The sequence below is a fragment of the Neoarius graeffei genome, chromosome 4 (genome assembly GCF_027579695.1).
Source record: "Neoarius graeffei isolate fNeoGra1 chromosome 4, fNeoGra1.pri, whole genome shotgun sequence".
Classification (NCBI taxonomy): Eukaryota; Metazoa; Chordata; class Actinopteri; order Siluriformes; family Ariidae; genus Neoarius; species Neoarius graeffei.
This window is the reverse complement of record NC_083572.1, coordinates 82,099,019-82,125,499: the sequence shown is the minus strand read 5'-3', so window position 1 is coordinate 82,125,499 and position 26,481 is coordinate 82,099,019. Positions and strand designations below refer to the sequence as shown.

General features: G+C 42.8%; 2 protein-coding genes across 3 annotated transcripts in view; one reads left to right on the top strand and one right to left on the bottom strand.

The window, feature by feature from the left end:
- dipk1ab (divergent protein kinase domain 1Ab) overlaps positions 1-3,412 on the top strand; it is a 78,565-nt gene extending 75,153 nt beyond the window's left edge. For both annotated transcript variants that reach the window (XM_060919834.1, XM_060919835.1), the window contains one exon: positions 669-3,412. In XM_060919834.1, coding sequence (XP_060775817.1) covers positions 669-1,484 — 816 coding nt within the window. In that variant the 3' untranslated portion in view covers positions 1,485-3,412. The remainder of the gene's footprint in view (positions 1-668) is intronic.
- On the bottom strand, positions 3,259-25,739 carry rpl5b (ribosomal protein L5b). The gene is made up of 8 exons (XM_060919836.1): positions 25,631-25,739; positions 25,114-25,183; positions 24,905-25,020; positions 14,041-14,175; positions 8,161-8,363; positions 7,602-7,779; positions 7,385-7,473; positions 3,259-3,412 (listed from the first exon to the last, which is right to left on the bottom strand). The coding sequence occupies exons 1-8, from the start codon at positions 25,631-25,633 to the stop codon at positions 3,316-3,318; spliced, it is 891 nt and encodes a 296-aa protein (XP_060775819.1). The 5' UTR covers positions 25,634-25,739; the 3' UTR covers positions 3,259-3,315.
- Between the last annotated feature and the right edge of the window lie 742 nt (positions 25,740-26,481).

The window sequence follows — 26,481 nt, the reverse complement described above, 5'->3', positions numbered from 1 at the left end:
TGAAAATCGAAACGCGATTCGTTTTTCATTTTCACATTTCTTAAGTGAAAATAGAATGAGCAAAATGTACAGAAACCAGTTCTCAACTCTGGTCCTGGGAAGATTTTCCTACGGTCACCGCTCCCATACCTACGCAAGGAGAACTTGATTTGTGAGCAGTTAGATCAGGCATGTTGGGAGTAGTGAACACTTCAAACTGTGCAGGGGGGTAGAGGATCCTCATGACTTGAGTTGAGAAGGCTTATTATCTAGTGTGTTTGTGTATATACACAGGGCACGTTACCATCTAGCATGGTTTCCCCAACCCTGGTGCTGGAGTACACCTTGTCCTCAGGAGGGGTTGTTAATTAGCTGTGCTGAGTTTCCCAAAAGCATCGTAGCACAAAGATCATCGTTAAATGGTCACGCGAGTAGCTTAAAATGAACACTCCTAGTTAAGATGCTCTTGGCATTGAGGCTTTTGGGAAACCCACCCTTGGTTAGTTGGATTAGGTGTTGGGAGCAAGGAAAACATTTAAATTGTACAGGACAGGGGGTGTTCTAGGACCAGGGTTGGGAACCTGTGATCTAGTATCACAGCTCAGTAGTGTGTTCATGAAACTGTTTTGTTTTTTCTCTACAATTATCAATATTCACACTTAACAGTGCACCTGTTACCCTACCTTTAGGAGAAGGTGGGCGATCAGGCCAACCTGCACGACTTGGTGGTGCTCGTGCTTGGTGTCGCTGATGCCAACAAGGATGGTGAGATATCTCTGGCAGAAGCACGCTCAGCCTGGGCTCTGCTGCAGCTGAATGAGTTTTTGATGGCGGTGGTTCTTCAGGGACGGGAACACACTCCCAGGCTGTTGGGCTTCTGCGGAGACTTGTATGTAGTGGAGAAGGTGCCGTATGCACCACTCTATGGCCTCAGCCTGCCCTGGGTAGTGGAGTTATGGCTTCCAGCAGGCCTGCGCAGGAGCATGGATCAGTGGGTGGCACCATCATGGCCTCGCAAGGCCAAAATTGCAATCGGCCTCTTGGAACTGGTGGAAGACATCTTCCATGGGCCATTTGGCAGCTTCCTTATGTGTGAAGTGAACGCAGCGTGCTTTGGCTACACTGAGCGCCATGACCTGAAGGTGCTGGATGCCAGACGCATCGTTCCTGAAGCTGCTTTCCAGAAAATTATGCGCGAGAGGCGGTGTGAAGTCGACACCGACTGTCTATATGGAGTAGACTGCCACACCACCTGTGACCTCACAAAGCACCGCTGCACCACTGAGGTGACGCAGCCGAACCTGGCTAAAGTGTGTGGTGCACTGAAGGACTATCTGCTCCGTGGAGCACCACTGGACGTGAAGGAAGAATTAGAAAAGCAGCTATATGCATGCATGGCCTTGAGAGGAGCCACTGAACAAATGGAGATGGAACACTCGCTCATCTTGAACAACCTGAAAACACTGCTGTGGAAGAAGATTTCGCACACCAAGGACTCCAAATGAAAGCAAAGTTACTGTAGTTGTCTAGATAGGAATCCATCTACAAAGGTTTCTGAGCCTTCTAATCCAAACTTTTCTTAGATACACTCTGAACTCCCAAGCGAGGTATGATGGTATTGTGGGCATCATTGCTGCCTCACATCTCCAGGGTTGATCCTGAAGTCAAGTTCTTCTCTGTGGAGAGTTCTCCCTGGGCCCTTGTGGGTTTCCTCCTACCTCCAAAAAAAAAATCTGCTGCTAGGTGGATTGGCTATGCTAAATTGCCCTACATGTGAACTTTGCCCTGTGATGGAAGAGCGACCCATTTCCATAAAGCACTTACTAAAGATGAATGAACCAGCTCCCAAGTGGAACAACTATCTGCAGTTTCAACCTTTTCTTCAAGAGATTTATCAAGTCATGATGCCGCAGCTATTCATGGCCAGAGGACCATAACTGGTCATGCTCTCTGGGTGGGAAGAATGATAATTCCGTCCATGTTGCATAAGCAGCAGGTGGAGACGATAACAGCGGTTGTCTTCATGTGTTAGCTTTCATTATCCAGTAGGGAAGACCAATGTGAGGGGAAAATAGGTTTGAAAGATTAAGCCAGTGATTCACCAGAGCAAATGCACAATTGTGAACTCTCGTACCCATCTAATCTTGCTGTAGAAGGCACACAACAGGTCAGCAGACAGACATCCTGCCAGTGATGCGATCAAATTGCAACTTCCCAGTTTCTGTATTATATGGGGATGAGATATTTTGAAAGCTTTATAAGAAAACTTATTCCAGATATAATTTTGTAGAGAGGCAATGTTGCAAAATAAATTTTTTTCAGCAATCCCAGTTGGCTACATGTAGAAAGCAGGTTAAAATGTAACCTATTTTTACTTTCATGAATGAGGTACAATATTTATGCAAGTTAGAAGCATGTGATCATTTGCAAAACTTGCATGTGTAGGAATATGGTTCTGATTTTAGTTGGAAAGATCAGGGATTACAAGCAGACAAAATAAAGCTGGAGGGGATTAAAACATTTTCTAAACAATGCCTTCCCGGTCGATATTTTTAATCAGGAGTAATTGCATATTGTCACTGCCTGTAACTTGTACAAAACACTGTATTCTTCCAAAAATGTGTTTGAAGAAGCATAAATAAAGACAAATTACTGTTAATTCAGTTCTTAACTCACTACTTGGCCAAATATTTCACCTAATAAGTTGTAGTTCCCTCAACCCCCGACCAACCACTCCATTCTTAAATGGCATGGCTTTACTAGTAGGTCAACAATACAGGGGTTTTTTTGTGCCTTTTAACAACCATACAAATACAATGCAAATTTTCAGACCTGTAAAACTTCTCCACAGGGAATTATGGGATTGTTCTAAACCTATTAGGTTTTAAAAGTTTAGCACCCCATCTAAAGGGCACTGTAATTTTTGTGAAGATTTGTAAACAAAGGGTTAGAATAAATCCACCTGAGTGCTGGTTCAGTGGCAAAGGGAGGTTGTACGAAGTATTGACTTGTACAGTAATTGGTTTTATTTCTTGATTTTCTCTGAATAAATCAGTTAACCCCCCCCCCATGTGAGATGAAGATACTTCAAACAGTGGAAACCACCCTTACAAGGGGTGCCAATAAATGTGGAGAGCACTGTAAGGTCTTTAACCAAATCTCCATACCTTTCATCCCAAAAAAAATTCTAAATTTCCAGGAATGCAGATGTCAATTTGACACATTGCCAGATCTTGAGTGGTAAAAGTTTGCTTTTAATACAGTACAAAACAAAAGGAGTCTTTTCTCATAGATTTATTAGAACAAAATTCTGCAAAATCATATAGTGAGGCGGTTTTAATCCTCCTCTGCAGCCTGAGCGCGGAGAAAGCTGGCTTTCTTCTGAGCAACGCGGTCTTTCCTCTGGGCCAGTGTGAGCTTGGCACGGTTCCATCTGTCAGAGAAACTCAAGTTAGCAAAACCAAACCATTGACACCAATTGTGTGCTACATGCACAGCACCAGTCTGGAAGCAAGGACCAAATACCTGCACTGTGATTAAAGCAGAAAGATTTGTTGATTTCCTCTCCCCCCTTTTCAGGAAAGGTAGAGCAAAGGTTTTTTGGGTTTTTTTTGTTTGTTTTAACACATTTGAGGAACTTTTCAAAGCTAAACTCTTCCCAGCTGAAAACAGGGAAGGTGATGGTTGTTCCAAAAGTATAAAAACGTGGACCTGTTTCTCACGTCCAAGATTGTACATGCTTATACGATGTCTAAAAACCCATCAATGAGTAATCAATTTCTTCAATGCTCAAATAAATCATAATACATAAACTACAACTTCTCATGTTTACTCTGCAAACTAGACACCAAGATCTCACTCAATAGGAGAGCAGACCAAATGCTTGTAAATAACCTAGGCATAAACACAACCTTAACACTGAACAACAAAACCAACACAGGATTTAAATTACCATAAACTCCCAGCATGCTGCTACACTAAACACAACAAACAACTGATTTAGTTTCATACATGCTAAATATCAAAACATGCAAACCAAAAAAAAAAAAAAAGTAGTTCTGATAGGTCAAAGGCCAACAAGTCGTCATAATGCTATAAAAAAAATGGTCTGGTGACCAAGGAGAATTATTAAACATCTAGACGTCTACCTTCACCTGCACAACAGCTCATTTCACTCAAATTAAGAAAAAAGTCAAATGGTTAATTTCATTAAAAAGCCCTGCATGACTGCTGATATCCAACATAACACATGCAACAGTACCATACAACACTGACTCAATTACACAAAACTCAAATACAAGTAGGTTCATTTAAAGTGAATATAATGCCTCTAAACCCCACTTCATTTTCCTTGTACAAAGCAACAATCATTACGTTGCTTGGCTGTGTGTTTTCGAGCCATAGCTGATCCAAAAGGCCATAAATTAACAGAAAAATCAATCAAATCAGCCGAGACTGAACCGGAAGATCCCAAAGGGATGCGTGACATCACGCATGTAACAATCCAGGTACCAATTTCGTTCCTGTGCACAGCAGTGGTTAGACCAGTCTCGATACTGAATCGTGTTTTGGAGAGAATTCTGATAGCGATTTGGATTCTTATGTGTCAGATGAAGGGGCAGGTGATTATCAAGGATATTCCGGCGTAAATGGTTCTCTGAGCCCCCAAGACGAGAAACTGCCAGTTAACGACAGTCTTCCTCTGTAGCGTGCACGGGAGATGGATAAATAGATGTGCAGAATGCAGTGGTTACCTTTCATCATGTTTTCCTGAACAGAACTTAAAAAAAATTTTTTTAATTAACTTGCAATATTGCAATCTGAGCATTTAAGATGTTTAAGTTAATAATTAAATGATTGCGTGCACGCATTTTTCTTCCTGTTAAAGTGCGTCAGACAGAAGATCGGATGTTTCGAGCATATAAATGTTGCTCATGATCCTGCGTCTGGTGCACGGTGTGTGTTAATAGGAGAATCGACAAACTGTCCAAATGTCAGATCAAATGTCATTTAGTAAATAAATGGGTTTCTTTTTTGCTCCAATAATTCCCATGTGGTCGTTGTGGTGGCGGACAATTGATGAATCCGCTTTATCAGTAGGCGACACAATCTGCCCGCTTTGTTTGCACAAACCTCAACCACTGCTGCTTTAGATTATTTTTTTTTCTTGGAAATTTGTGAACTGAATGTCCTGTTGTATATTGATCTGAACATCCAAACACAACACAGCACTTTTTCACACCGTTATTTTTGTAAGATTCCTACAACACTATCCAATTTCAGTGAGTAAACAAGCACGGAGTCACATGAACCAGAACGACCTAGATAACTGGGGTTCCACGTGTGACATCATGCGAGATTAGCCCTGAGGCAAGGCTGCCTTTTTCTGGGATCCAGAAGCTGCGATTTAAAGTGTTTTGTGCGTGACAAAATTTATATACATTTTTTTTTGCAGTCCAAATCCCGCGCTCTGATTGGCTGGCGAGCAGGTCCATATACTACGGTACGGACCTCTGGCGACTCGCTCGTTCACAACAAACGTAGCATTTTTTGTCAACTTTTATCTTTTTTTTTTTATAAGATTTATTTATAAGATTATCAAAATCTTATAAATTTTTGCCAGCATTTCTCAGGAAAATGGCATTAATTTTACAGCATGGATAGCGATAACAAGTGTTCACAGCGAAAGCGAAGAAATAAAACATTTTAGGAGAAAGCTAAAACCTGTAATTTGCCAACACCGAGCAAAACCATGGCTAAATCCTGAATGACTCCTATTTGTATAAATAGGGGACTACATAGGCGGCAAAATGTAGTTTTTTCCTTCCATGGAAGTGCACTTGTATACTGAGGAGAAAGCAATTTGCATTACAGCCGTGAATGAGGATTCAAAATGACGGCTCGGCTCTCCCTTCCCTTTCAGGCACTCTCGTTTTCTGTTAGAATTTGGTAAAGAAAAAAAATTAATATATTATTTACCAGCTTAAGGTCGGTCCGTATGGTGAAATACCGTGACCTCGGCCTTGAATACAAGACCTCGGTCATGGTATTTCACGATATGGACCTCCCAGCTGGTAAATAACATTTATTTCCCCCCGCTTTATTCATTTTGGTCATTACTAATGACATATGCCTTAAAAATGAATATTACATACACTTTAAATCAAAAGATTAAAACTCTGACTAGCAGTTTGAGAAGGAAGTATAAGGGGGAGCAAGGCAGACTTACTTTGTGTAAAGTTAGGAATACTGACATGCCTGTCAGTGGTTGATGTATTTTTGATGTGTATATAGCATTTGTTAGTTAACAGAAATCAACCACACTTTGTTGCAGGGACAGAAAACTGTAGCCAATCAGTATAGCAGCCTCTCAAGTGAGCTTGAAATATTTCAAATAAATTGCTAAAATTAAATTTAAGACCTCTGTGGTGTAAATTACACCACCCCCATCATTTTAATAATCCACAGACATCCTGTATGGACATCATTCTAAAATGTAAAAAAGTGTACAAATAAAGAATCGACAGCACTCTTGGGGTGTATTCAGACCAGGATAGTTCGATAGTTCACTTGCTTTGGTCCGAACCAAATGGTTTTTTTTATTTTTTCATTTTGGTGCGGTTCGCTTTCACACTGTACATTTTAGTAAGCGGACCAAAATCTGTCAACAAAGCCACGCGCCCTGAGGTCGTTCAGCTATTGGTCAGAGACGACACGCGCACAAAGCGCTGTTCTGGGGAGCGCGTGAACCCCTTCTCCTTCACTTTCTCACTGAATACAGCAAACACGTCAGCATTTTTGTGTGTTCTCTCCAAAAGCTCAGAGATGTGGACATCTGCCCAGATATCCACAAGGGTACGCGTTTCTTCCTCGGCCCACGTTTGCCCCCTACTCATTTTTTGTACTCTGTAGTCTAGCCTACCACTGGTCTGAATGACTGAACGACTCTTTGTAAGGTTCCCTTGACAACCGAAACAGTGTTTGCACTTTGCGGTGGAGTGTCAAGACTCTGTTTCCCATAATGCTCGACAAACGACAGAAGCTCCCGAGGTACAAAAAAGCAAAACTGTCGGATTAGGTCCGGTCTGCTTTCACACCTCCAAAAGATCCGCACCAGGGTTCCTTTGGTCCGGACCGAGTCCGACCTTGCAGCTCGGTCTCGGTCCGCTTGTTTGGTCCGGACCAGAGTTCGGTGGTTTGTATTCAGACCAACCCAAAAGGTCCGGACCAAGGGAAATTTGGTTTGTTTGGTCCGGATCAAACAACGTAGGTGTGAATACGCCATCAAAGTGTCCTATGGCAGCTGATGATCTGCAACGCTCTCAAATTACTAAGTCTACAATACAAATGTTCCAAAACAATAAGGTACAAAAAATAAATAAATAAACAAACAAACTGTACACACCTCTTCTTCTTGACCTCCCTCTTGGGCTTCTTTTCATGCACTGGGTTTTCACGGATGGCTGCATGGGCCTTCTTGTACATTTCCTCCATCTTGGAGAGTAAGGAAAAATGTTTTTTAAATACTTTCCCTTGCTAAAATCCCCGATATTCAAGTTTATGAAAAGTAAGATGTGTTTAAGAATATCAACTACAGCTATAATTTAAGAAAAAACAGTTACGCTGTCAGCGGTGACGCCGTTCTTGATGAAGCGAGCAAACTGTTTCTTGTAAGCTTCCTCATCCTCCTCCATCAGGAGCCTCATGTACTCGGACACGTTCAGGCCCAGAATGTGTTTGCGGTGGACCTCAGCGTTGAACTCTTTGCTTTCAGAATCATAGCCAGGGAATCGCTTAGTGCTAGGAGGAAAAGGGAGACACGTTACAGCCGATACAGGAACCAAAGCCAGTATTTACTGATTGCTATTCAGTGGGCAAAAGGACAGGACTTTAAAAAGGCAGGTCTAAGCATCAGAGCCGTTCTGCTAAAACTAACAAGACCTCACATATGGCTCCATTTAAATGATTGTGCGAGGTCATTTCAAACCACATAAAATGAATAAACTTTCCTTCGCCTTAAGCTGCTTTCAGTCCCGTCTTGAAACTAGTTACATCAACAATTTGCTCAGTTTGAAAGGAATCATCATCATCAAGCAGCAGTAGGTCTCAGAAAAGAGCCTTGTGAATTACACCATGTTCTAAAAACCCCAAAGTCACAGGAGTGTGTTAGAGAGCACGTACCTGTGAGGGATGGACAGTCCTCCGTCTACGGCTCCCTTCAGGGCTCCGAACACTTTGTTGCCAGTGGTGGTTCTGGCGAGGCCGGCATCCAGGTAGCAGGTAAAGGCGCTGGGCTGTCCATCAATGCTCTCCACATTGAACTCGTCTCCGGTGATCTCCACCTGGCCCTCATACACCTTATCCAAGCCAAATTTGTTCAGCAGCTGAGGGAGAGGGAGACGGGGGAGCAGCAAGGTTGGTCGTTTTTAGTCACCAATAGTTTGAAGAACTTGTACAGGTTCGCTTATATTGACTAAGAGCAATACACATCACTGCTTGACAAGTCAAGCGATTTGATAATTGCAGAATGGATCCAATCAGATTGGACACGGGGGGGAGAATCACTTGTGCTGGTACACAAGACCAAGTTTGTACGTGTCCTGGATAAGCAGTGAGGGAAGCCATGTCCTGTTCACACTAGTGAAAGATGAGCTGCTGGCAAGAGAGAGAGAGGTCGCTGCAGCATATAGTACTTATGGCCCATAGAATATGGAAGAGACAGAAAATAAGCACCCTTCTTCCATAGATTCAGCATATCTTGCTGGAGGCCCTGATGCTGCAGATGCATCAGTCGGCTGAACAGACCGCATGTGTGGGGCAGATGAATAGAATCACGTGGCTAATAAACTACTTTTGTATTTGGAAGACGTCATCAAAACGTAGCAAGGCCATCCTTAAAAAAAAAAATCCGTTTCCTGTCCACCGGGTGAGCAAAAAAATTCAGTCGGGAGGGAGGGATTTTTTTTTTAATATATATGGATGGATAAGAAAATCGCAATGCTGTTTGCTTTTTCTTTTAGTACTTTATTACAAAAGCAGACATTTAATAAAATGACAGTTTAATAAACTGAAACTTGTACAAAAACTTTAAGTTAGCATTTTAAATGCTGACTGCAACATTTGCAAAACTTTTACAAAGGTACTTAAAATGTCCGACACACGGACTTTTTGTAGTTCTATAATCGACCGTTAGGCCGAGTTCGGATGAAATTACACTATTAAAATGATCACTGAATGATTTGTTTTTCTGAATCTTTACTATTTTGTTGTTCGCTAGAATACCATTTTGCGATTTCACACTTAAGCAAAATTTAAAACCCCGGATCTCCTTCCTTCATGGTGGCTGCCGGTTTTTTGTGCCGCACGGCGCATGCGCAGAGCTGATTCAGTTCAGAGTGCGTGTGCACTCGGCGGAGGCAGTAGTGTGTCGGAGGGAACAGAAGCGGAGATGACGCTTATTTTGTCTCCGGTAAACCAGTCTTCTCTCGTTCGGTTACGTGCTGGCATCAAAAGACACCGTTGGTTGTAAATGAAACCAAACTGAGTAGTTGGAGTGTATTTTCATACACAAATGGAGAAATGTTCGCCGAGTGTTTGTGTCGCCCCACTGCAGACCGTTGTCGTTGTTAATTCATAGCATGCTCAGCTGCGTGAATGTGTCATGCACCGAAAATAAGAGATTTACAAGCCAGGAACGCCTCATGATGCAATACGCAAGAAAAGAAAAAGATTTACTGCCATTTTACTTTGTATTTGAGTAAAGTGAATAAATAAATGGTCTGTGGAAAATACATTTAATCCTGGGAACTGCGTGCACAGGAGTTTATTTTGTGTTTACTCCCCCCGGCTGGCTACTTATTTGTCATGGCTGGCTAGTATGAGCCTTAGTGGAAAGCCCCGGGAATGCGTAAATGTCAAGTTCGATTTTAGATTTACGAACCCGAAAAAAAAAAAAGTCGAAAAACCGGCGTTAAAAAAAAAAAAAATTCAACCGCACAAACGGCACTCACCCGGCCGGTGGACCGGAAACAGAACATTTTTTAATAATGGCCCAATATTTTCATGATTCTGTATCTAGTCCTATTTCGCCAAGTGATTAGGCAGGAGACCTATAGCGCAGAGTGACCCAATCTGAGCGAAACTACGCTCATCATGCACTGCAAACTCCAGAATCATCCAAGTCTCAACAAGGTCACCAGTGAGGAAGTTGAATGCGAGAGAAACATGGTGACAGCACCTTGAGTTAAAAAGATCATCCTTGGTTTATTTCAACAAATCACATCACTCCCACGGTGTTGCACAACACAACAAATCACCCTTTAGGGTTGACGGGAAATGTAGTGAACCGATCGCCATCTTTCTCACTAGTAGTCTGACCTCTGGCATGTGCTGTGCACTACATCACCGGATCAGTTTAACAAAAAGAGCAACTACTTTTGACCACTGAAAATCATGCCGTCTGGATTTCTAAATACCCCAGTACACAGTAATACCTTGTTACTACCATTCCTAGTTCACACACCTTTGTACACAAACTCAACTAAGTAGAAAGGTTTTAGATGTGAAGAGCTTAAGTCAAAATTCTAAGAATACTGCTGTGGCAACTGGGACATTAGCACACTGTACATCTGTGTAATGGGACTTAAAGGGGAACTGAAGTCATTTTTAAACTTGCTTTATTTCTTAATTAACGTGGTATTCAATTACGTTTTTGGTTTTATTAACCTTGTATCGTGACTCGTAGTGGCATATTATATTACACTTATCAGCCTTTTCGGTTTTTAGCCATATTGAACATAGTTCGTTTGGTCCGCGGCAGGCGTCGCTTATCCATGTGATCTTCACAAGACTTGTGCGAGACTTCAAATGTGAAGTGTCAACGCCGCCATTTTGAAAACTGTTTACACAGCAGCCAGATTGCCAGATCATTCCATTTTAGATTAATTTTGAGATTTGCCAGCTTCATCAGTGATGGAGTGTCAGTCCTGCGCGCTGCGGCGCGTGCACCTGAAGGCGCGCCGTGAACCAGGCGCACCTGAGCTCAATTAAGGAAGTGTGTTTGCCTATTTAAGGACTGTGCTGATGCGTTTGCATCGCAAAGTATTACGATACGCATGTACGCATTACCAAGCCTTTCTACCAGTCGTCTTGATTTCCTGTTTCACGATCCTTGCGCCCGTTTCTCGTTCTTGTCCTTGCTTAGCCTTTGATGTACCGTTTGCGCCTTGACGACCCTTTTGCCTGTATTCTCGTTTTTGATCTAGCCTGCCGTTTTGGATTGTTTGCCTGTGTATACACTGTCTCACTGTATATATATATTCCGCACTTTATTAAACTGTATACTTCTGCACATACATCCGCCTCCCTCACGTACGTGACAGAAGGGGTGTTCACACGGCACATATTTGCATCGATGCTGCACCGATGCATTTTGTTGCGATATATCTTACACCGGTGTAAATTTTGTGGAGCGTTCACACGTCACAAACCTGCTTACTAGAGAGAAGCGTGTTAGCACCGGTGCAGCCCCACTTGCGTTCACACGGCAGTTTTTGCAACCGTGCTATACGATAGTAATAATGCCAGGGATGGCAACAGGAAAATTTTATTTCAGCTGAAACTCCGAACGGGGCGGCACGGTGGTGTAGTGGTTAGCGCTGTCGCCTCACAGCAAGAAGGTCCTGGGTTCGAGCCCCGGGGCCGGCAAGGGCCTTTCTGTGCGGAGTTTGCATGTTCTCCCCGTGTCCGCGTGGGTTTCCTCCGGGTGCTCTGGTTTCCCCCACAGTCCAAAGACATGCAGGTTAGGTTAACTGGTGACTCTAAATTGAGCGTAGGTGTGAATGTGAATGGTTGTCTGTGTCTATGTGTCAGCCCTGCGATGACCTGGCGACTTGTCCAGGGTGTACCCCGCCTTTCGCCCATAGTCAGCTGGGATAGGCTCCAGCTTGCCTGCGACCCTGTAGAAGGATAAAGTGGCTAGAGATAATGAGATGAGATGAACTCCGAACGGGGGGTTCAGGGGGGGCAGAGCCCCCCTGAAGCTTTAGCCTTTTTAGCCTCTTCTACCTATTTTCTAGCCATTTTACATGTATATTGTGTGAAAAATACATGATAAAAATAAGTAAGTATCTAATGTTATTCACCGGCACAACGCAAGGGGGCGCGAAGTCGCTAGGAGTAGTTGGTGGGTGTGGTTAGTGGAGTGTTTATCCTCCGGTTACTTATAATGACTAGAACTTTTTTTTTTTATAATGACTAGAACTGGAGTCGTACAGATGTCCGTACTTCCTCAATCAACCGCTCTTCATGCTGCTCCATCTTCGCTCGTGTTTTTAAAAATGCCGGTCGTGAAAACAAACCAAACCGGGAAAGTAGGGAAGCGGAAGTGCGTGTACAGCGGATGTAGAGTGGACCAATCAGAGCCCTCTTGTTCATTGTTACACTTGATATAGAAGCTTCCGTTGTTCGCGAGACATGTGGTTTCGATACGATTTGACACTAATCTCGGTAGCAGCAATAAAAGTTAGGTACCTAACCCCCCCCTAAAACTTCTCTATGGATTTAGACGTTCCACAAAAATGAGAAAATTGAAATTCAAAACAGCGGATTTCCACCATTCGGCGGAAAATTGCCATCCCTGTAATGCGGAAATGAAATGTGCGCATGCTTGAAAATGTACTTCCTTTTCCCGGTTGTCATGGCATCACCAAGCACCGGGAAAACAACGTGGATGAAGACACCAGCGTTGCCAGATACTGCTGATGTTTTCCAGCCCAAAATATGTTCAAATCTGCCAAAATGCACTTAAAACCGCCCAATCTGGCAACACTGGAAGACACGCAGTTCTGTTGTTGATATTCGCCATTTTGGAAGCGCAAAATACCAGGATGCAAATTACACAATGCCCGTATGTAATCAACTCTCCTCACGCATAGCGAGTCTACCCCTGTAGCGTTCAGACATCCCATTTTATAAATCGGTGCTGCCCCGCAAACTAGCATTTACTCCGGAGTAAATTTCTTAAACCACCTCCCGAGCAGGGTTAGATTTGCACCGGTTTAAGCAGCTTTCAGGGGCTACACCGGTATAACTTTGTACCGTATGAACGCTCTACCGGGGCAGCCCCGGTGCTACACCAGAGTAAAAGTTGCCGTGTGAACACCCCTAGAGATTATTCCATACGACTTCGAACCAGCGTGGAGTAAAGAAGAGTTGGAAAGACAACAGGATAAGGACGAGTCCGTCGCGCTTGTATTTACGTCATTACTGTCGCACAATTAAAACGTGCCAGATCAGGCAGCTGGTGGGTTTTCAAAGTAATAAATACATGCATGTATTTTTGTAATAAATACATATTATACTGAGCGCATTTCCCACATCCTCACTAAGGTTTCAGACAGCACTACAAAATGGCGTCCCTGTGTCCTTTATTGTCACTATACCCATGTACAAGGAGATTAAAAGCAACTCCAATAACAGTGCAAACAGTGTGTAGAGAGGAAAAAAAAAGGGAGGGGGGGAAGGTGCACAGTCCTGAGGCATGCATGTTGTGTTTCACATTATGGAGTGAGGTATTGCGCATTATAAATTATTGCACGAAGAGAGTCACATTATAAAATAAAGTATAAAAAAATTAAATATAGTGATAGTGAGTATGGAGCGATTTCGGACACGGAAAACTTCCAGCTTGATTACGTCAGCATTCGAGAGAGGGTGCAAATGTCTTTTGACAGTGTTGGCAGATGTTGGTGACTTAGATTTCCGCTGTACGTTTTACTTCCGTCCTACGAAGTCTCGCGCAGGTCTCAGCGAATCTCATTTACGGCTATTGCTTTGACATACGGACTGATGTATTACAGAGCATATTTCAAACAGAAATGCATTCCGATAGTTAATAAAATGAGAAATAGAATTTTGATTAAAAAAGTCTGCCTTCAGTTCTCCTTTAAGGCAAACATCTGTGTGGGTCCGTTTTATACTGTTTAAAGGTCAACATCTGAAGGACAAAGGATAGAAGCCTAATTAACTGTAAGAGTAGTAAGCAGTGCATGGGGATCTTACCCTGCGGGCGAGGAGCAGTCCAGTGCAGTAGGCTGCTGCGTAGTTTGTCAGACCCACAGTGACTCCATACTTGGGGAGCTCATGAGAGTATGCTGCACACACAATCATGTCTCCTTCGATCTTGGCATAAGCGATCTGCAACAAAAACAAATTCAAAATAATTCATATGTACACAGCACCAAAAATTGAAGGCGTCCTAACACTGTAGACAGTTCAATGTTCTGTGTCCACAGGTTGTAGTTATACAGCCAATCTCTCTCGCCCTCTGTACGATGGGACCCTTCAGCATGCAGCAATGATAGCTCAAAGGCAGGGGGAAACAGTTCATGTAGTTTGTCTTGCTAGAATTTCTGTGCGGAGGGACCCACACCCCAGCATAGTTGTTGATCTTATACAATGTAAGGTACATGGGTTAACAAGAGTGCTCCGAGAGCACAATATCCCCCGCTGGCAACTATATCTATGCTATACGTGGTTAATACACCTTCATGAAATTGTCAAAGTACAAGTTTGGTAATCAAGGGCTGTAACTCTGGTAAAATGCAACTGAACTGAATGAAACTGCAATATGCGCATCACCAACACACAGAATCCTGTCAAGTTTTGTGAAATTCCTCCAAAAACTGTGAGAGGAGTTGATTTCAGAAGGCGAGTACCCTTCCCAGGATGGACAGACGGACATTGCCATAACAATCCCCCTTCGGGCCTTTCAGCCAGCGGGGGATAAAAATTGTTTTCCTTCCGAAATCAACTCCTCTCTCACACTCATGAAACTGTCAGATTATAATTTTGTTAATCAAGGGCTGTAACTCTGGTAAAACGTGACCAAATTTAACAAAATTACAACGTGTAGTACCGACGTATAGCAATGCCTCATCAAGTTTAGTGAAATTCCTCCAAAAATGGAGTTGATTTCAGAATGCGAGTACCCTTTCCTAGGACGGACGGACAGACAGACATCGCCACAACAATCCCCCTTCGGGCCTTTTGGCCAGCGGGGGATAAAACCTTGACTACTGCTCGAAATGCACATCATTTGAAATGGCACATTCGGAAAAAGAGACATCGGATACGAAACTGAGCAAAGACAAGTTTCAGGTTAGCTCACTGATAACTACTGATGTATTTGTAAAGAACAATGGAGAAACAGGTTGCTATGTTTGGCCTATGATTCACAATTTACATGTTACATAATGCCAGTGTTAATTCGGCACTTGCTCAACAAAGAGGTTAAAATAACCCAGAGACCAATTAAATAAAATCACAATGCTACAGTTAATGTTTTTACAGTTCGATGGATATGAGAAGGCTGCTTTTAAAACAACTTAAATCCTAATTGAAAACTGAATTAGCCTATTACAGGGTTTTTTCTAGAAAAATGTAGTATGAGGGCGCTCACCATGGCGAGGGAGCGAGGAGGGGTGCGCCGCTTGTCCGTCCCCCCCTCCGTCGTGCGAAGCCTTTGAAAAATTGGGGTTACAATGAGACATTCTGAGAGGGAAATTGTAACAAATGGTCTGTCAACACTGAAAAAGAAAGTAGTAATCATCTTCTGCCCCGGACAGTCTTTGGCTTTCTTCCGCTTCGTGCCGCGGGATGACATCTTTAAATGCCCAAGTGTCAACAAAAACAACTCACGAACTATTTCTGTCAAAAGCTCCCGCGCCGCTGGGTGAAAGGTCATTCAGTCTCGAGAAATCTCGCTCTACAAGTCAGCTGACCTTGTATGTAACCTATGTCAAATCTCACGAGAGCAGCCGCGACAAGTAAACAACTAAACACGGCGCCTCAGTCTGGAAAAAACGCCAATTCGGATTGTTTTTGCACTGTCTGGCGGTGTATCTACTATGATTGGAATATTTTTGGAGTAATTATAACGTATTTGATGATCAGACACATTGTCATGTGGTGTTGCTGGGATGTTTTCACGGAGAAAAGATCGTTTTGAGAAAGATTGCATGTTGTGCAGTAGCATATAAGTGCATGCCCCAAGTGTGACTTGGGGTTCAATCGGCATTTCGGTAAGAGGGCGCACACCGAGAGCAAGAGGGCGCAGCGCCCCTGTTCCCCGGTTTAGATGAAAGCCTGTATTAAAAGTTTAGCCAACTCGTGAAATTTAGGGGGGGGAAAAAAAAAAAAAAAAAAAAAAAAAGGCATGCCCTTCTTTGAAATGCTTAAAGAAGCAAAATTAAGATCTGTAAAAAGTTGCTCAGGAAGAGTCTTGAACAAAAAGTATGAGCTAAAAGCTTTTGCTTTTTTTTTGCGCCAAATCTGATATCTTCTCATTTGCCCCATGCTTACCCCCAAAATACCCCCCCCCATATGAGGCATTTAAGGAGTGAATCCCAACTCTTCCGAGGGAGGGGAGAAAAAAAAAAATTAATTTAAAAAAAACCCACCACACTTCCAGACACTGACTGCAGAAAGTACCAGTGCCTGATTCAAACATCTGCCCCAGCCACATAAAACAAACACCACCAACATGCATCATGTCTGCCAAATACCCAACTGCTGAACAACTTCCTGTTGAGAAAGGTTGTTATATAACAAGCAATCATGACGAGGAGTAAAATGATCATCTGGCTAAAACTAGAGTCAATTCTCAAATTTAGGATCAAATTAATTTTATTGCACATTACTGATATTAATGTACATTTGAAGGCCGTATACGGGCAGGTACCTGAACCTCTAAATCAAAACCAGATTACTCTAGGCATTAAATCAAGTGCATCTTTTAAACGCTGCAATGAAACACACGCAGTAAACCCACACAAACCTGCATGGTATAAAACCAAAACAGAATACACGGATGCAAAGCACGAGTTTTAACACGTGGCTCAAACACCTCCAACGCTAACATATTAGCCAACTTTAGCTATGCTCACCTACATACATACATACATAATATACGTGTACAAGATTATAGATACTGTAATGTATTGCTAACTAGAGGAAGCCAAAATCCTGAACATAATGATCAAGAAGAACTTTACTCATCACACACTTGTGAAATTCCTCTCTGCATTTAACCCACCTGAAGCAGTGAACACACGTGAGCAATGAGCGCACACACATACCCAGAGCAGTGGGCAGCCATGCTAACAGCGCCCGGGGAGCAGTTGGGGGTTAGGTGCCTCGCTCAAGGGCACTTCAGCCCAAGGCCGTCCCATATTAACCTAACCACGTGTCTTTGAACTGTGGGGGAAACCGGAGCGCCCAAAGGAAACGGGGAGAACATGCAAACTCCACACAGAAAGGCCCCCGCTGAGCTTGAACCCAGAACCTTTTTGCTGTGAGGCGACCATGCTAACCACTTACACCCAGTTATCAATTATGGAGTCCTACCCAAAAAAAACAAACAAAAAAACAAAACCCCAGTACACGTTTCTGCAACAAGCTGCACAGGGCCTGAGCAGGGCTGAGACAACCTTGTTAATCGTGCTAGACTACAAATTCTGTTCTTTAAAAATCACTGACATCTCAGAGCCTCCGATTGTGCGTCGTGTGCATTCGTCAAAAGTAATGAAAACACGTTGCAAGTTTACCAGTTTGTGAAACCGATCCCAAATCCTATTCCCAACCCACAAGGCGTGTAATCACAATGTGCTATTTTTACCTGCAACGTTTATTCAAGCAAGTAATAAAATTTGAAGGCCTGCAGTTACAGGAAAACAAGTCAACAAGAGTGATGTGATGCAGCCTGATGCAAAGGTGATTTTCCAATAACACCATATCCCAAAGTGTTTTACTCCTCCTCAAAATTCTTAAATAAACAAGAACGTAATACTTTTCCCATATAGTGTACATTTAATGCTGTGGAATATCCGCAAAACAAAGTTTACTCCTGTTATTTTTATGAAAGCTTGAAACAGGCATTCCCTCACCAGCCTCACTTGCACCTTATAGATAGTTTTCACTGACGTCACGGCATTCCGGGGAAGGCCCCCCAGCCACCATCTTGCGGGGCAAACAAAATGGACCATCGCCACTACCGGCTACGTTATCTTGGACGAATTTATGAAGTTATATAGTCAGTTTTCTAAAATAAAGATCAATGTCGGCAAAATCAAGCAAACAGAAGTATATAGATACATTAGACGACATCTCAACAACGGTATGCAGCCAAACTGGCCTTGATTGGGGAAATTGACCCCTACGAAGTGGACAAAGATGCATTTTCAAGTGACTATGCAGGGCTGCCAAAGCCTGAAACTGACTTCAAACTTTAAAGGCTGTCTGATATATACAACTTTATATATTCACAGCGCGCCTTTTGGCGGATGCCGCCTGAATCGCGCAGATCCGTTTTTTTTTTTGGGGGGGGGGGGGGGGGGGGGGGGGGCGTTGGAGTGTCTGATTATAATTTCAAAGTAAATTCTGTATTAAAATGACTAAATAAGCAAATCTGTTACAGTCCATGAAACATAGGAAGTATAAGGATGAGAAAAAAACAGTTTAAATCGGAAAGCTTTTTTAGCAGTCCTGCACACCGCTCGGGCTGCGCAAATGTGCGCAGCTTTCCGATTTAAACTGTTTTTTCTCATCCTTTTACTTTCTGTTTCATGGACTGTAACGGATTTGCTTATTTAGTAATTTTAATACAGAATTTACTTTGAAATTATAATCAGACACTCCAACGCCCCCCCCAAAAAAAATCGGATCTATGCGATTCAGGCGGCATCCGCCAAAAGGCGCGCTGTTTGCATCCCAAACACAAATCAAATCATACAGAATAGACCTAAAATGTTTTTCAAAAATGACCCTTGCGTGAGTGAAGTGACAAGTTTCAAATAGAAACGTGACAAACGAGCGATATTAAGTGTACATTACAATGTAAACGTACACTCAGCAGTTCTAGTTAGGCATTCTCCAGAGATTGTTCACATGATGTTTTGGTTTCCAAAAACAAACTTAAACACAATTGATTGTTTATTTAAACAACTTACCACTTATAAAATGATCAGAGCAGACTTTGCTGTGTTTGGAAGGCTGATAATCCTTGCAGTTGATTCTTGCAAGCCATAGATTTCTCCTTTGTATGCTGTTTGTTTGCTCGCCTTCGTGCTCCCGTACAGTGGGAATTCCATAAAAGCTCCGCTTGACTTCATCATCTGACCTATTACGACAGCCGTGAATACAACAGGTGTGCACCATTGCTAGCTTTAAATAGCCTGCTTGGGTTCTTTTGAAGACTTTGTACTCGCGCGTTACAATGCGTGCTCAGTGACCTGTACGGTAAACTGGACCCCCAAGATGGCCGCCACTAGGGAATCCCCGACTCTGTGACGTCATGTGAAAACTATATTGACTGATGCTGGAAACTCCTTCCATAAAATGTTACATCACCAATTAGACCCCACGTCAAATAACACTTGTAATTCCCTCCCATTAGGCTCAGATGAGCTGCAGGGTCTGGTATACCAGTCCCCATCCATGAAGAGTTTCTAGACAAAACACTGACATACTGGAAAGAGCATGTTAATGTAACATGTGTTTTGAATTACAGTCAGCACTACTGTCAGAACTAGTGTTACAGAAAGCTAAACACCTTCTGATTCAAGAGTCAAAAAGCACTGTGGCTTATACTGGGATCAAACTACACACATTCAATTTGATTTTGTCTTGGCTGACAAATTTCCAGCACCAGGCCCAAACACTTGCCGTTTAGGACCCAGAGGAACTTTCTCATAGTTCTTAGATGATTTGGAGGATGTACCCGCCCCCCCATGTGTCCAAACTGCAGGAACCAAGTGATCATAGTTCTTAGAACGCCATTTTGAGGGACTTTTTGAGCTCCTATTTCAAGGCAAGTACTCTCCCAGCACAAGAGTGACAAGTGTACGCTGGTTGGTTGAACATGAGCCAATTCAGCACCAGCAACCGCTGTTTTTAAAATTATTTGTAAAACTTTAGCTGTGTAAACAGGCTAAATGTGTTAGACTTTTAAAAAACAAAAAAAAACAAATAGACCATCAGTGAAGTCCAGGCTGTACCGAGTGTATATACACGAAAAAAGAAATACAGCACAATTGCGGCCAAGCAAAATATATAAATTTTTTTATATAAGAAGTTTCTAAAAACGTGGAAGGGAAAAATGGCTTGCAAGCACACCAAGTGCATCGAGGTGCTCATTCTTATACACAAGTATACAATTTATATAATTTTGATGAATAAAAAAAAAAATTCCATGTCCGTTTCATTCAGAACAACTTGCACATCTAAAAACGCAGCAAAACCTTCCCATACCAAATCAATAACAACTAACTCGTCTGAATGAAGCACTACAAGCGTGCCTCCTGTCATGGCAGCATAGTTACCATTACTATCGGGGTCAGGTGACAGTGCAAAGCCTCTATAGTGTGACAGCAGAAGAGCAACAAACTTCACAAAATCCACTGAAGTGTACGCAATGCCTTATTGTAATGCTTTAAAATGAATATCACTAGTAAAGACCAAAATGAATTATTAAAGCAGGGAGAAAAAAATAATAAATTTATTTTATCATCAAGCACAAAACTATCGATAAATCATGGCTTCCGGATCCCAGAAAAAGGCAGTCTTGCCCCAGGGATAACCTCACGACGTCACACATGGAACACCGGCTGTCCGGGTCACCTGACTCCGTGCTTGTTTACTCGCTGAAATTGGATATTGTTGCTGGAATCTTACAAAAATAACGATGGGAAAGTGCTGCGTTGTGTTTGGATGTTCAAATTCATATACAATAGGATATTCAGTTCACGAATTTCCAAGAAATTACACTAAAGCAACAGTGGGTGAGGTTTGTGCAAACTAAACTTACACACACCGTCAAGAAGGGGAGCGCTGTGGACAAGTTGATGACAGCCCATGTAAATATGCATTTATTTATTTTTTAAATTATCAATTAACCACTAATAATCGAGACTGATTAGAATATTTACACTGGTGTTAGTCAAGGCGCGAAATGATGGACACCAATATTTGCATATTTCTACTATAAAATAATATTAGCACATGTACATGATTTGTACAAACCTAATTAAATTTTCCAGCTGCTGCACCATGCCACTGCATCTACCCAAATCAAGACAGAATCACAATCAGAATTATTGGAGCAAAAAAAAAAAACCCATTTATTTAATAAAGGACATTTGATCTGACATTGACAGTTCATCAATTCCCCCATTATTGCCCACTTCATATTTTCTTTCAATAATTACACTGCGGCAGTCCTGAGTGCTTTGGCGCGCGCACCAGAAGGACACTCTGGCACATCTAGACTGTACACACACCAAGCCGATGCTCGCGCACGCGCTGTTAATTATACAAACCTGCACGTGATTAAGACGCATCAGTGTGCCTATAAAAGGACTGTCAACGCGCACATGGCGCGAAGTATTACGTGATGTTTGTACACTTTGCCGAGCCTTTTTTCTCCATGCTGATCTCCTGGCTTTCCGATCCCTGTTCCTAGTTTCAGTTTTTGGTCTGCGCCTGTGATGCTCTGTGCCTCGCCCGACCCGTTGCTTGTTTCTCGTTTATGATCTTGCCTACAGTTTTGGATTGTTTGCCCGTTTGTCACTTATTAATAAAACGTACTTCTGCACTTGCATCCGTCTCCTACCTTTCCCCGACACACTGAATAAGTGTACACTTTAAAGATTACATTTATTGAGATTTATTGTAAATATTTTCCCTATATTTTGCAGTGGACAGCTTAGAATAAAAATCCACAAACCAACCTGTGTTTCAAATTCTCTCTGGCAGTGAGTGGGACTGTCATGAACTGAGTGAACTGGCAGTTTCACATCTTGGGGGCTTGAAAAGATAACCATTTACTCCGGAATATCCTTGATGACCACCTGCCCCTTCATCCGACATATAAGGATCCCAATCACTCTCAGAATTCTCTCCAAAACGTGATTCAATATCGAGACTGATTTAACCACTGCTGCGTACATGAATGAAATTGATACCTGGATCTTTGTTACACGTGTGACATCACGCACCCATTCGGGATCTTCCAGATCAGTCTCGGCAGATTCTGTGAAACTCTGCAGATTTTATTGATTTTTCCGGTAATTGATGGCCTTTTGGATCAGCTATGGCTCGAAAACACACGGTCAATCAACATAATGATCGTTGCTTTGTACAAGGAAAAAAAAAGTGGGGCTTAGAGGCATTGCATACACTTTAACGTTCCTTCTGGAACCATGATAGTTTCTAGACACACACCTCAAAACACAGACACGAACGATGATTTGTTGGGGTCAAACTTGTAGTGCTGCCAGTCTAATAACCAAGAATTTATGACACTATGATTGCCTAATCTGGCACTGACCATCATGAAAAAATAAAATAAAACCTGATCCCAGCATGAAGCATCATAAAATTCCTCCTGACCACATCTAACTCAACACCACGTATAGACCGTTTTCACATGACGTCACATGTCCCTTTCTGATTTAGTCGTGTCCACCATCTTTGTGGAATAACACACGTGTAGCAACAAGTAACAATACAAAATGCCGCAAATTTGAGCAGTTATCGGCTGCTCAAACAATTCTAAGATTTAGTTTACCCACTAGTAAAATGCAAGAAAGACTCTAAATGGAAGCTCTAACCCATAGATGACAGACAACGGCTTGCAAATCTGAACAGATCGGACACAAGAGACCAGCTACAAACATGTACGGGTATGTGCAGATCACTTCGTAAAGGCTAAGCTTATATTTCTACTGTTTATGTGAACCATAGACAAATATAAGATGTGACATACATGTAAGCACTACTCCAATTTATATTGCAGTTACAAATGCATAGCACAAAGCCCCAATACAATGTAGGGAGTTGAGCTTGGTAAAATGTTGCCTTAGAAGACATCAATAATTAGGTTGGGGTGTTTTTTTTTTTGGTTTGTGTAACATTTACCCACATCAGGAATCCTTACAATAAACTTGCGCTAAACTTTTGTATGCCTTCATCTGCTTCCCAGTGACAAAGTTAACACCAGGTAATTCACGATGCCTGTGTAATTCACACTCCGCCATATCCGTACAAAATTACAGCTTACCAACGTACTCTCCTCGGTCACCAGCCCGCAAAGATGGCGGACACAAAATCGGAGAGCATCATGAGAGATTCGTGACAAGTGCAAACTGTCTATACATGACGTTTCCACAGTGACCGAACGCCACGCATGACCAAGAATAAAACCCTGACCAGGTTGACAGACTCTCAGCAGGACCTTAGGGTAGTAACTCACTGGGCTGCGACAGCCTGCAACGAGTTGGAGACACAACAGTTGCGATAAAATACGCGAATTAGTGACAATTTTCACTTAGAATCACACTGAATTGATATTCGCAGATTTTATCGCAATTGTGTCTCTAACTAGTCACAGGTTGTCACAGCCCAGTGAGATACACTCGCACTTCCTGTCTCATGGAAACTGACTTGAGAAGGGTTTGTGACGGCTTTGCGACACCAGCGACACATTTACGGCTATTTTTGAGAGAAATTGTGTCACGCGAATTTTTTGAACATGTTCAAAATTTCAGCGATGAAGGAGCGACACTTTGCGACTCATGCGAGGAAATTGAGAAGCCCCAAGAATTGTTTCAAAAGCGTCTTGAAACACTCATGAATGACGTTCACAATACCTTAGGGTAGTATCTCACTGGGCTGCAACAGCCTGGAGACACAACAATTGCGATAAAATACGCAAATTAGCGACAATTTTCACTTGGAATCACACTAAATTGATATTCACAGATTTTATCGCAATTGTGTCTCCAACTAGTCGCAGGCTGTCGCAGCCCAGTGAGATACACTCGCACTTCCTGTCTCACGGAAACTGACTTGAGAAGGGTTCACGACAGCTTTGCGACACCAGCGACACATTTGCGGCTATTTTTGAGAGAAATTGTGTCACGCGAATTTTTCAAACATGTTCAAAATTTCAGCGACGAAGGAGCGACACTTTGCGACTCATGCGAGGAAATTGAGAAGCCCCGTGAATGTTTCAAAATGCTTTTGAAACACTCTCGTCAATGACGTTCGCGATTTGTCACAAGCTGTTGCAGCCCAGTGAGATACACTTGCACTTCCTGTCTCACGGAAACCGACTTGAGAAGGGTTCACAACAGCTTTGTGATACCAGCAACGCATTTACAGCTATTTGAGAGAAATTGCGTCACGCAAATTTTTCAAACGTTCAAAATTTCAGTGATGAAGGAGCGACACTTTGCGACTCATGCGAGGAAATCAAGAAGCCCTGCAAATGTTTCAACGCTTTTGAAACTCTCTCACGAATGACATTCACAATTTGTCACAAGCTGTCACAGCCCAGTGAGATACACTCGCACTTCCTGTCTCATGGAAACCGACTTGAGAAGGGTTCACGACGGCTTTGTGATACCAGCGACGCATTTGCAGCTATTTTGAGAGAAACAGTGTTGCACAAATTTTTCGAACACGTTCAAAATTTCAGCGATGAAGGAGCGACACTTTGCGACTCATGCGAGGAAATTGAGAAGCCCCGCGCATGTTTCAAGACGCTTTTGAAACTCTCGCGAATGACGTTCGCGATTTGTTAAAAGCTGTCGCAGCCCAGTGAAATACACTTGCACTTCCTGTCTCACGGAAACCGACTTGAGAAGGGTTCACGACAGCTTTGTGACACCAGCAACGCATTTATGGCTGTTTTTGAGAGAAATTGTGTCACACGAATTTTTCAAACATGTTCAAAATTTCAGCGACGAAGGAGCGACACTTTGCGACTCATGTGAGAAAACTGAGAAGCCCCACGAATGTTTCAAGACGCTTTTGAAACTCTCTCGCAGCCCGGTGAGATACTGGCTTCACACACAAACACACTCACCTGACAGACGATGTCCCTGTTGGAGAAGCGGACGATCATCCTGTACTTGGGTGTGTTGTATTTGTTCTTGTCTTGGATAACCAGTCGTTTGCGGGCAAAGTAGTCAGTTTTTCCCTCTGTAAAGAAAATCAAAGCGAGTTATTCGTACACAAGATTTTGAAGTTTCTTTGCGAACATCAATCCAGAGCCAGTGTCCAGCTCTCCCTCACCTCTCCTCCTCCTGAACTTCACCTGGTACCTCTTGAAATAGGCCTTGTTCTTCACTACTTTCACAAATCCCTGTGAAGAAATGAGCCCGATATGAATACAGAGCATCTCCAGAAAAACATTACACACCGCTAAAAACTTCTAACATGGCAGCAACAGCAACAACACAGCGGACAGGAGTTAGCAGGGTTAGCATACAGCCTTCAGGGACAGAAACTGCTGTTCTGCATAACTAACCCCATGATGTATACATACATTTCTGTCTAATATATGTATATTACAAGTGCAGTTTGTAAACTAGCATGCAGCACTAAGCACTGAGTTGTATTTCTCAGCTCTGAAAAGGCTGGAAACCTGCCACATCAGGCCACGTTAGGAAAGAAACCCCGGGGTTCGAAGAAAAACAAAATCTAACACCATCCGCCATGTTTTTGACATTTTCTCACAACAAGAAGCTCTAGGACAAGCATACGACAACTGATGAATCTTTTGAGGAGGGTATTGAGTGTTTTTACTGACCATTTTGCAGACTTTTCAGTCTCCGAAGCCGGAGCCAGGAGTCAAATACCGTTTGGGATTGACTCCGCTGCACTGGAAAAAGGAAGCGTGACCTGCGCATGCGCAGTAAATACCCTACGCGCAGGGTCGGAGAAAGCGAAAGGAGAGTTCATTCAATACCAATGTCATACATCGCCACCTATTGGGCTGGAGAAATACTGTTCAGGTTTCAAGTCAAGTCAAGTTTAAGTTACATTGTCACAAAGCAGCTTTAAAGCAGATACCCAGAGCCTTTATTTTTTAATAAATTTCTGAGTGGATAGTATCTCCATCCTTGACTCTTGTATGCTGCATAAATGGGAATTTTAAAAAATATATTTTTGAGAGTTAAAATCAGGGGCGGCACGGTGGTGTAGTGGTTAGCACTGTCGCCTCACAGCAAGAAGGTCCTGGGTTCGAGCCCCGTGGCCGGCGAGGGCCTTTCTGTGTGGAGTTTGCATGTTCTCCCCGTGTCCGCGTGGGTTTCCTCCGGGTGCTCTGGTTTCCCCCACAGTCCAAAGACATGCAGGTTAGGTTAACTGGTGACTCTAAATTGACCGTAGGTGTGAATGGTTGTCTGTGTCTATGTGTCAGCCCTGTGATGACCTGGCAACTTGTCCAGGGTGTACCCTGCCTTTCACCCGTAGTCAGCTGGGATAGGCTCCAGCTTGCCTGCGACCCTGTAGAAGGATAAAGCGGCTAGAGATAATGAGATGAGATGAGATATTTTTGAGAGTTAAAATCAGGGGTGGCACGGTGGTGTAGTGGTTAGCACTGTCGCCTCACAGCAAGAAGGTCTGGGTTCGAGCCCCGTGGCCGGCGAGGTCCTTTCT